At 39.0% G+C, this 12,076-nt stretch overlaps 1 protein-coding gene across 9 annotated transcripts in view; it reads right to left on the bottom strand.

Annotated features, from left to right (window-relative positions):
• The window catches only part of NTNG1 (netrin G1), a 320,260-nt gene that overhangs the window by 57,073 nt on the left and 251,111 nt on the right, over positions 1-12,076 (bottom strand). The window contains exons 6-7 of one of the 9 annotated variants that reach the window (XM_025872076.2): positions 9,524-9,589; positions 7,149-7,208 (exon numbers count right to left, since the gene is read on the bottom strand). The exons of 7 other annotated variants lie outside the window; for them this stretch is intronic. In XM_025872076.2, the coding sequence (XP_025727861.1) occupies positions 7,149-7,208; positions 9,524-9,589 (126 nt within the window). The remainder of the gene's footprint in view (positions 1-7,148; positions 7,209-9,523; positions 9,590-12,076) is intronic. One more of the 9 variants, XM_073896225.1, reaches the window with a different exon arrangement.

Below are 12,076 nucleotides of genomic sequence, written 5' to 3' on the forward strand. Positions count from 1 at the left end.
TCTACCATGTGCCAGGCACTATGCAAATGGCTGAGTTACTCTTTTGGCCTAGATAGATTTTGGAAGTAGTGCATTTGATGAGCAGAGTAAAGATGAATGGGCACTGTCAAAATGAATCAGGAGGAATAAGGAAGGGTGACTAGAATTTTTTTTTTAACATGCTGCTACTCATCAGAATGGTGTGGGTTCATTTCGTGCAGAGCCAGTTGCTATAGTAGAGAATGGAGGTCGAGGTCCTGAGAGAATGAAATCAAATTTGGATAGAAGCAGAGGAGGACACTGGAAATTGTAGAGTGGAAGATACCAGGAATAGGGTCAGCACCTTGGGGACTTTAGATGCTTAAAAAGAAGCAAGAAGAGGGAGGCTCCTGTAGGCAAGCCACTTCCTTTAGGGGAGGCTAGCTTTGTCATGTGTCTAAGTGTGCTGGGGGCTGGGATTGGGAGGAAGCGGAGAGAGCGAAGAACAGAGTGGGAAGGGGGCCTTTGGGACTTGGATGTGGGAGATGGGGTAAGAACACACCTGCATGAATGCAGTAGTTAAGGCATGCCATATTATTAATAATAAAATAGTAACAACAGAAATAACACAATTACAGATCACCAAATTAAATATTCTTGGAAAACAAACATTTCACTCCAATACGCTATATCTCCCCAAGTTACACCTTGTTTATGCTGGCATTTCTGACTTGCTAGGAAACCTAAAAGGCCTCTAGAACCTTCCTTGGTTGAGGATTTGAAACGGGGAGAAACTTTCTGGTCTAGAGCCATCCAAGAATAGAGGTTGCAGGAAGGAGACACAATTCTCAAATCTAATTGCTTCTCGGGACTTCTCCAGAGCTGCCTGGAATTGCTGAGGACTGGGCACCAACAGCCCCGTCCTCTGGCTCTCCCTCTCCAGAAGAGGTTCCTTGGTGCTGGTTGTTCTTCACATTTGCCAGCTCAGGTTGGCCCTTAGTGCACCTACTATAATTTATCCAGCTTTTTTCAAACGCATCATTTATGTGCACAAATTGATCCCAGGAACTTTTTGGAACTACACAGAAGTCCTTGTTGTCAAAAAGCTTGTTTTGTGGGCAAGACAAACACATGCTTAGAATAACTAGAAAACAGAGGAGCATGTGCTAAGAAAACCAGACAGAGACACAGAGCGATCTAAGGAGAAATTCATTTAACTTGAGGGGAATTAGGAAAAACTAACTTAACACTGGGCTTAACACCGAGTCTTCTGTGAGGGTACATAGGGTTTATTATGGGGAAAAAAAGGTGAGGTGTGGGGGATGAGTATTTCAGGTGAAAGGGGAATAGAGCGTGCAAAGGTATGAAGTTGGGGTAAGTGTAGAGAATAAGGCTGGAGAAGTTTCATAATGTAGTTCCTTTGTGGGTATTTGAAGGGTTCTGTAAGATCTGTCCAATGGCCAGAGCCATATGCTGAGCTCCATCTGACAGTTTTATCCAAGAAAGAAAACATATCCATAGATATCCAAGTTCAACACTTTCAAGACCCAGCCCATGAATCTCCACGGACACGTCAAATGTCACACTACTGTCTACTATTCTTTGAATTCAATAGATAGTATACATTTTCGTGATAACAGTATTTGTTTCTGGGTCTTGTTTGAGAACCGATTTATTATTTTCAGTAGAAAAAGATAAATAATATAAGTTGTATAAATAATTATATATAGAACCATATCAGCAGAACACCCAATATTAATACATTTATTTTAGAAGATAAGTGGATATCCAAATGTCTTTTAATCTAGGAAATAGGGTAGCAGTTTGATTCTTTTAGGACTTCTAAGACTCTTCTGACACTTCAGTAAAGCTGTCTTCTCTGGCCATGATATATTTGAGAATGTAAAATGAGAAAAAGATCTTTGGAAAACATGAGAGCACTGTATAAATGTAAGGCATCTCAAATGTAATTATTAGGCTGCTGTATTATTTTTCAGTATCCTGTTAATCTACCACTCTTCAGGAACTAGTCTCTCCATGTAGGCACAGAATCCTTGAATGATCATTAATGATGCTGTCTGAGCTACATTATCATATTAGGACCCTGCAGGGATGATATTAATAGTTCAATAATTCTTTGATCTTCCAGTTCATTGACTTACCATGTCCTCCCTTCCCTTCTTACAAAGTATAGAGTCCATGGTCCATCCTTACAGTGACTTCCTTTCGTACACTCTCATCTCCCTTGTCCCCCATGGTGTCCCGTGCCCACCCCAATCATGGTCTCCTGGGAAAACCTGATCCTGCTTAAATACAGCTCTCCCCCTCTCCATGCCTGTACCCCAGCAGCTAAATGTGGCTGGAGTTTTTCTCCAACTATTTTGAAACAAGTCTCATTCTAAGTTCACGACCATAAACCTCAAAGGGACCTTTAGGACTGCCAGGCAACCCTTCCTGAAATAGGGGGCTTCTGGGCCACCACTCTCTTTTGCTTCTCCTTCTTCCCTACTCACGGATGTAGGAAAGACATTAGGGTCCGAAGCCGACAGCCAAGAGAGAATTCTTTAGACGTCTTTGGTGCAAAAATGTGGCTTTATTAAAGCTCGGGGACAGGACCCGTGGGCAGAAGGAGCTGCACCGGGGTCATGAGGAGTTGCCCATTATATACTTTCAAGTTGGGAGGGGGTTAGGGATAGCATAAGTCTCTAAGGAATTTTGGAAGCAAGGTTTCCAGGACCTTGGGGGGCTAGCTATTGTTGGGGAAAGGTCATTTATTACCGTCTAATAAAACCTTAGTCATGAGACCCTTCAGATGTATATCGGTGGGCCATATGCTTGGCGGATGATTGCCAACATGTATCTTGGGGGTTTAAAGATAAAGGAATTTTTATATGTTAAAGTAGACTTTCAGAGTCCTGAGGGTCAGGTTAGGATTGCCTTTAGCCCTTAGCAAAGTGTCAACATCGAGGCAGCTGAGTCCCTAGAGGAATGTCACTCTGCCTGTTTCAAAGACTTGTCAGTGGGCTGTAGATAGTAAGGAAATTTAATAACTTTTCTTCTTCCTTTGTTTTCCACATCACTCACCATTGTTTTTCCCTCTCTTTTCTTTTTTTTTGTCCTTTCTCCTCAAATGTCTCAAGGCTTCGTTCTTGGAACTCTTTGCTCTTTAGGCTCACCCTAGAGCCAGGGTTCTTTACCTAGCTTCATGACTTTATATACCATCTATATGCTAACCTTTCCAAAATAGTTATTTCAGCCTAGATCAACTCACCAGTTAGTGAGACTTCCTCCAAACTGACCTACTCAATTGCATTTTTATTCTACACTTGGACATTTAATGGATATCTCAACTTCAAGACGTCCATAACTGAGCTCTTAGGTTACCTTTCCAAACCTGCTACTCACCCAGGCAGCCCACCCTATCTCAGTAAATGGCAACTTCATTCTTCCAATTGTTTAGCTTAAAATTCCTGGAGTTGTTCTTGATATCTCTTTTTTTCCTCATCCCCGACAAACAATCAACCAGCAGATCTTGGCTATGCTTTTAAAATACATTCTAAATCTCACCACCTCTTACTTATCCTTAGTTAAAGGCACATGGATTATTGCTTTGGTCCCCAAACTGCTCTCCTGGCTTCCATCCTAGTGATAGTCTCCTCTCCACACGTCAGTCAGAGTGACTCTTTCAAAACTTTAATTGGGTCATGACATCCCTTTGCTCATAATCCTAATGGCTTCTCATGTCATTCAGAATAAAAGACAGAGTTTAAATTCATTCATTCCCAACTGATCTGGCCCCTGGCCTCCCTGGTGGCTCATTGCTCTCACGCTCCTCCTCACCGGCTGTACAGAGCTCCATGTTGCTCTGCAAACATGCCAGGGTCTTCCCCATGGGACTTCCCCGGGGCCTTTGCCTCTGTGTGGAATACTTTTCCCCTGGACATCCCTATGACTTGCTTCCTCACTTTGTTTTGAGGTTTCTGCTCAAAGAAAATTCTATGACCACTCTATCGGAAATAATAGCCCCCAGCCTAAACATAGTAATCCTCAATTTCCTAACACTATTTAATTTTTTTGTAGAATTTGTAGTATCTGAAAAGTATATTTAAAAAAATTTTCTCCCCCATCCTCTAAGTATAAATACATGAGTGTAGACTGTGTCTGTTTTGTTCACAGATGTAACCATGAAACTCAAAACATCTTCCGCACATACTGAGCACTCAAAAAATGCTGCCAAATGAACATATCAACAAATCCGGGATGCTCCTGAGGTGCCTTCCTTTGCGAAACAGGGGAAGACACAAGAGGGCAGTTATGTTTAAATTCATCCCTCCCCATATGAATTCTGTAAGAGTCTGGCTAGATCCCGGATATTAAAGAGCCTAGAAAAACAACAGCCACACAGCAAGATATAACTGAGTTAGTGATTATTTTAGCTGAGGGTTGTCTCTATGTCAGTGAAGACCAGCTTAGGCAGAAAAAAGGAGATTTGTAAAAATTGCTATGGTTTTTTATAATTTTTCAATCTCAAATTACATTGGAGACAAGTTTTAATTGCTGTTGTGTAGACAAGCTTGTGGGGTCCTCTAGAACACATTTCCAAGGCGTGGCATGCAAGCATTGGCAACACCTATTTCCTGAGAACGACCTGTGCCGGGAAACAACATGAACTAGTCCTACAGAGTCTACTGCAGTTTCTCAACCTCGGCACTCTTTACATTTTGGGCCAAATAATTCTTTGTTTTTCTATATACTGGAGGATATTTAGAAGCATCCTTGGCCTCTGCCTACTAGATGCAGGGCAACCCCCAAGCTGTGACAACCAGAAGTCCCCTGGGGGGGAAGGGCAAAATCCCCCATTGGACGTGTATGACATCATATAAAGCAGTTATGATAATATGGTACTTAGTAGCTTAGTTAAGAACAATAGGGCGCCTGCGTGGCTCAGTTGGTTGGGCGACTGCCTTCGGCTCAGGTCATGATCCCGGAGTCCCGGGATCAAGTCCCGCATCGGGCTCCCTGCTCAGCGAGGAGCCTGCTTCTCCCTCTGGCCCTCTCCCCCGCCATGTACTCTCTCTCTTTCATTCTCGCTCTCTCAAATAAATAAATAAATCTTGGGAAAAAAAAGAGCAATAAAAAGCTAGGGACCAATAAAAGCTAGGGATGTTTTAGAAGAAGAGTTCAGAGTTGGTTTTCTTGATCAAGAAAGACCCAACCCTTTTAGGTAAAGGTTCTTTCCGATTGCCACTGGCTGGGAGGAGGGCTGGGCAAGGAAGTGTTCCCAGAAACAAGAGGTTGGAGGGATAGAGAGTGGAAGACGAAGAATGGCAGAAGAGGAGGGGTTAAATTTCCCCTTGGTGTCTTCTTTCTTACTGTTCTCCATGTCGCCTCTAATCATAGGTTACATTGCCTACGCAAGTAGGAGATCAAGTACTCAGAATGGCACGGGTAGTTTTTTTCTGTTTTGGCCAAATGAGGCAAGCTGATGAAAATTCATTTTAGTCCCTCAAAAAAAAAAAAAAAAAAAAGGATTTGGGAAAAAGAGTTTAGATAGAAAGTGAAGGAATGAGGACCCTTAAAAAGTATTTTCCGCTCACTGCCTTCACAGTCACCATGCCTCGGAGGGGCCTCGTCCAGGGGTGGCAGTGAAGTGGCTGTAGCACGTCGCTGGTCCTTACCACCCCCACCCCAGGCCCTCTCTTGCAACCTGATGTAGCTTTTGAAGCTCTTCCACATACATCATTTGATGACAATATGGATTTTTTTTTTATAAGTCCTTAGGTGACTTCTTCCTGCCTCTGGAGATGTGAGTGAACCTCATTAGTGCTGTGACCCCAAGAAACTCAAGATTCAACGATGCAGGGTCAAATTCCAGGTCAAGAGGTCTCTTGTATTTCCAGTGTGCTTGACATGACATAAAAGAGATGGAATCTGTGAGAGTCCCTATTGCTTCCCTTTCTCCTCCACCTCCATGGTTTCTTTGTGTAGATTTGCATTTTGGAGATAAAGAAAGATCTCCCTTCTGTGGCCTCAGTGACTGCTTTCTGATGTGCACTCAAACCCAAACAGGCTTGATATCCTGGGAACCTGTGGCTGTTCTGTTCCTAAAGAACTTCGTCCCCCCAATTTCAAATCCATCTGCATTCCCCTCAAAAGGGCATTGTCCATGTTTGATATGTAAAAGTACATTGTGAGGAAAGTTTAAAGACATGGTTTAAATACTGTCGGTTTCCCCTTTCCCATTTTCAGACCAGTTTCATCTTTTTCTTTATACACCACAGAAGGACCGACTCAACATTAATTAAAATCTGGAAAATGATTTGACTCTATTCAGTAAGGAATAAAGAAGCTATTATGGTCATTTTCACCAAGTGGGTCAAACTAAATTCAATTTTGCTAATAAATATATTTCTTTGTAAGAGGTGTTTCGTGAAAAAATAAAAATAAAAAACATGACATAAGCCCAACAGTCAAGGGTGGAAAACAAGACACACCTGTCACATAGGACATTTAAAGTAAAATGGTAAAATAAAAACAGGAGTCTTTAAATGTTTCCTGAAAAATCTTCATTCTGTGAATGACAGATGTTAGCTGGAATGGGCTATTCATGAGTCACAGATGAGATACTGCTTGCTTTCATTTAAAGAAAGCAATATAACTATTATTTTCAGGTCGTAATCAATGCTTCACCCGGTGCAGATCTGCACTGGTGTTTGTTCGAATTCATTCCAAACAATGGAAATAGAAATTGCAAGGTATTTCATTTGTCACAAAGTCAAATGGGCACAAAACATGGAACCTGCCACTCTGTTCTCATGAAAAGCATCCTTGAAACTCACTTACAGTGAGTTTCTTTATTTTCAATGCAAATGAGCAACAATGTTAATACTCTAACATTCATGTTCTAAACAGGATCCTAAACTGTTTTAATGCTTATTCACACATTAATCTTTCAGAAAACAAATGTTGCAGCATTTTTAATTTACAGCAGTCAAGTTTCTGAGTGAAGCTTTTTTTTTCCCTCTTACAGATGACATTCTCAGTACTATTTGATGCATTGATTGGAATCAGTCAACATGCCTCACCAATAAGCTGATGGGTACACTTCACAGATATTCCAGATTCATACAGTGCAATGTTTCACAACACATAACACCATGAAATCACTGTATGAATCCAAGAATTCCTACCTCTCTTGTGGTTTGCAACTTGAACAGAAGAAACTGTTGACAAAGCTAATTTGGGAGCAACTGGATAGGTTTAAAAGAATGAACAGCACATTAGAAACAATAGTGAAACGTTCAAACTGTAATAACTTATTATCAACCCACTCAAAAAGGAGCCCTAAAGGAAGAGACTATTTGTATATGTTGTTTCCGGGAGATGGTTTCAGTCACAGAGGAAGTCTTGTATTTGGCTGAAAATGGTTTAACATTGTCAGTAATAAAGTTTAGAGGTTTTATTTTCAGAGGCAAAAAGAATTACCATTTAAGTTAAGAATCCAGTTATGCAAGGATTATTCCAGTAACAATATGGATATTAGGATGCCCTATTGTCCCTCTCTTAAACCAGTAATAATGTTGAGGTAATTTGCCATCTCATTGCCTCAAATCACTGTCATTCTCTCTGTGTAAACCAAAGCTCATCTACATATAAGCCAGCTTGATTTTTTTTTTTTGTTTAACCGATTAGACATCACAGAACAGAATCACAATGTCAACCATCTGGTCCTCAGTCTCAGAGTCACCTTGAATCTGTCTCCCTTTAAAAGAATGTAGTCTTCTCAACATTTGTTACCTTTGTGATGATATCAGTTCGCTAATGGCAGAGATTTCTCTCTAAGTTGCCTGCCATTTCTTTTCCAATTATTCATGATGAGTTGTTTGTGAAGATAGCAAGAGCCGGACAGAGCCTGATGTTCTTTGCAGATGTTGACAAGATAAATTACAGCTGCACCGAACTGGCCTCTGCTAGAAAGTGCACCTTTAGCTAAAATTTCAAGTTTAAGCACTTTATTCAACTGCGCTGCTTCTCAAATAAATTCATTTGAACTCATTATCCACATTCGAAAAAACTGCACCTGGTGTTAGCTGAAGATTTCTGAAAGTTTTCAGTGCTGTGACACTGACAGAAAACATAGCAAAATAATTAAGTAGGTCTGTTTCAGGTTTTGAACAACGCATAATCTTGTTCATCTCAAAACTCACTGTGGAGAAGTGTTAAGTCTTAGATCTTGTCTTGTATAATTTGTTGAGCTATGAAATTCAATGGGAAATACTGAGTGACATTTTACTGAAGATGCTCTCATTGAACTTGCCAAGGAACAAAGCCACTAAACCTCCCCTGAATCCTCATAGAATTATACTAATAGGGGTAAGCTTGATCTGTATTTCTTCTTCCACATATGTATGCAGAAACTTGAAAAAATTTATTTGGAGCAGATGATTAAGATAATTCTATTTGCTACTAATATATGTATCTAGGACAGTCTCGATTTCATCACTCTGATCAAGGACTGAAAACGCAGCCCTTCCAATTTGACTCCCCAACAAATTGCTAATATATTTTGTTTTGCTTAGCAGCTATTTCCTGGTTCCTCCTTTTGCTCATTTCCTCCTCCATCTGTATTCATTAGAGTTTAAAAGGAACATCCTGTATGCAAGGAAGGAAGGTGGAAGCCAAAAATGTGCCTTTTTTTTTTGAGAAGAAAGAAGGCAAAAGAATACAATTTTCCATTAAAATAAACTATTTATACATGTCTGTGTATATCTATAGGCTAGACATTAATGGGAATTTAACATTGCACTGCATCTTATGAATTCCATTGCCCAGTTTTTAGAAGTTCTATTTCTGCCTGAGTAATCACACTGCTGTCAGTTTTCCTCTTTTATTTATTTACTTGTTTTTGGTGTTAGAAGTCAGAAATAAGGACAGACAGAAAGCAGGCTGCCCTTAATGCAGCTAGAAATAATTGTTAATTCACAGAGGATTAAAAGTGGAAGCCCCAACAGAGAAAAATATATTGTGATGTGGAAGAGAGAGAAAGAGAGAGAGACAGAGACAGACAGAGAGAGAGAGAGAGATCCAGATTTCCTCCAGTCAATATGGAGTGACCGTAAAAGAAAACAGGTCTCTTAGGGGTTACAATACTGCCTTTATGTATTTTTCCCCCTGACCTTCAATACAACTGGTGTACCAGTTTAGTTAAGAAGAGCAAAAGGGAGACAGCAGAAGGATGCCTGTACCAACTCACAAGTTTTTAAGACATTATTTATATTCCATACTGTGATGGCAACAAAACTCCAGGCTTCTCTAGGGACTGACTGACATTCAACCTAAATTTGATAAAGTGCTTAAAACTTCTATGACATCTAATTTTTTCCTATGTCTTTCACTATAATATTTTCAGGATGCTCTTCATATTAGAAATAATATTTGAATCATGATTCTTTCAAAGACATGGCATTCATGATAATGCTCTTATTTAGTGCTAAAAAATAGTATATGGGATTTTTCCCCTAAACATGTGGGATTTTATATCAGTAGGAATTTTACATGCTCCTACCTTGTTTTGGGTTAGAAACCTCAAGGGAAGAAATATTCGGCCATATCCTATTAAACTTTGGAGGATCTGCATGCATCAGGAAAAATCAGGGTATGTTATTTTCAGCTATAATGTCATTTGGTCTAAACAGAAAATTATATGGACAAAGACACAAACCACACATCTGCTCTTTAACTTGGTTGTGGATGCACTTAACAAAACATGACTCCCGCACCAAACAAGAGCAAGCAATTGATGATTCCCAAAACATTGAATGGACATTAAATATATAGCCCCTTCGCTAACAAAGCTCTATACATTTACTTTTGCAATAAACTAGAGTGTTCTTACAAATAACCAAATAGGGACTTCAGCATTTCAAATCGTTATATAAAGCTGGTGCCTGAAACTAGAAGATAAGGTGAAAGAAATAATTTCTCACTTGAGGAGTCCATTCTCTGCAATTTATATTTACAGATATGAACTGGTTACATTAGTCTTTCATGAGAGATTCTTCAGGGTGTGTTTTAAGTGTGAGCCATTATCTCTGCAAAGAAGTGGATTTATTTCCTATTTTTATTTATGCAATTACTCAGAGAAAGAAAGGGAATACTGGTGATTCTGGCTTAAGGAGACTAGTGCAAGATGCTTTTGATCACAGCTAAGGTTTGTATATATGGATGTGTATATGTCTTCATGATTTTTTTTTAAACCCAACCTATGTTTCTAGAGTTTTTGGTTCCAATCCAGAAGTAATTATAAGCATTGTTAATTTGAGAATTGATGTTCTTTCTTTCTTAGACTCATCATATATATATTCACCATATATATATATATATATATATAAAAGGACTGTGGAAAACCAGAATAGCCAGGTTTAGGCCTGGGTGCTTTAAAATTACTTTTGTGAAGGTGCATAACTATTAAAGCAGTCATTTCATGACTGCAATCTACCACCCATTCAGATCAGCTCAAAACTACATCTTTTGTGTGGTACTTTGGGACCACCCAAGTCCACAAAAAGAGCCCTCACCTCTAAACTCCTATAGCATGTTATTATCTGTGCCCCTGATTTCTCATTGATATGTGGATAAAGCATGAGTTTTAATATTATTAGTTTAAATTTCATAGGTCTATTTCTCGTCTCTGTAATTAGATTGGATCTCTTTGAGGAAGGGCAAAGCCTGGCAAGAGGCCTCAGTAAATATCTAATAATTGAATAATTGATATCAAGTGGCTAGGCTACTGTAAACAGGTATTATCAGATTGTTTCCTCCATAATTAGATTATAACAAATAACATTCTTGCAAGACATGGTACTTTCACTCTAACTTTGGTTTTTAAGTATTCGTTAAAAAAGCTGATTTACTGTTGTGTGTGTGTGTGTGTGTGTGTGTGTGTGTACACAAAGGCAGACGAAATCTTAATATTCATATTACTGTATCTGTCAAAATGACGAATGAAAAAAGAATGTAATAGTATTTTCTACATTTGTATCCAAGTGTTACTAAACACCTAGATACTCAGTAGCACATAGGCAGAATATTCAAGCTATTGGCTGAATGCTGCTTTTCACTTGAGCATCTTGGTGCTGGGTAGATACTGAATTAACAAAACAAGCCTACCTGAGCTGTGAGGATCACTTTTGAAAAACTATACTTTTGCATTTTGAGGGAACTAATGTGATTTCTAGAAATTATTTTAAAAAATTGTGGTTATATATAGAAAATATATTTATTTACATTATTAGCTTCAAAGTAAGAATATTTCAGTTGTTGAAATGGTTCTCTCCATTTCTTTCTTGTAGGAGAGACAAATACAGGTCATAAGTGGGGGGGGTGGTGTTTGTAAATTTAATGTTAAGCATTCAGTGACTTAACATGTTTGTCTTGGTGAAATTAAGTAATATGATTATTTTGTTAATAAGCTTTGCCAAGAAATTTAAGACAGAAATTTATACCAAATCAATTTAAAAGTGAGTTTTGAAAATTAGCTTCATAAATTAAACTGTATTCCATATTCCAATATATCAAATATTTGCTTATGCCTATTTTTAGTGTATTCTTTTCCTAGTATTTTATAATTTTCCCCTAGGATGCTAAGGTTTCACTTTAAGGATCTTCCTGTATGTTTAAAAAGTTGACATAGGTCATTCTTTTCTTTAATTAAAAATTTTTTTTTAAGATTTTATTTATTTATTTGACAGAGAGATTGACAGCGAGAGAGGGAACACAAGCAGGGGGAGTGGGAGAGGGAGAAGCAGGCCTCCTGCTGAGCAGGGAGCCCGATGCGGGGCTCAATCCCAGGACGCTGGGATCATGACCTGAGCTAAAGGCAGACGCTTAACAACTGAGCCACCCAGGCACCGCAACATTGGTCATTCTGCTTTTGAATTGTTAACTACCTGACTGCATGGAATTATCAAGATAGATACCTTGGTTACAATCTGATCCCTACCTAGAATATAGCTTTCCTCTGTATTGTGTACTTAAGATGGTTTCTTGTGGGAGGGGAGGAAGGTAGTCCTTGTATTTGTCTGGGAATAGAATTAAACATTTTTTTCCCCAAATAATT

The sequence above is a fragment of the Callorhinus ursinus genome, unplaced genomic scaffold, assembly GCF_003265705.2.
Source record: "Callorhinus ursinus isolate GAN/ISIS: 27379988/994484 unplaced genomic scaffold, GSC_fseal_2.0 scaffold9, whole genome shotgun sequence".
NCBI lineage: Eukaryota > Metazoa > Chordata > Mammalia > Carnivora > Otariidae > Callorhinus > Callorhinus ursinus.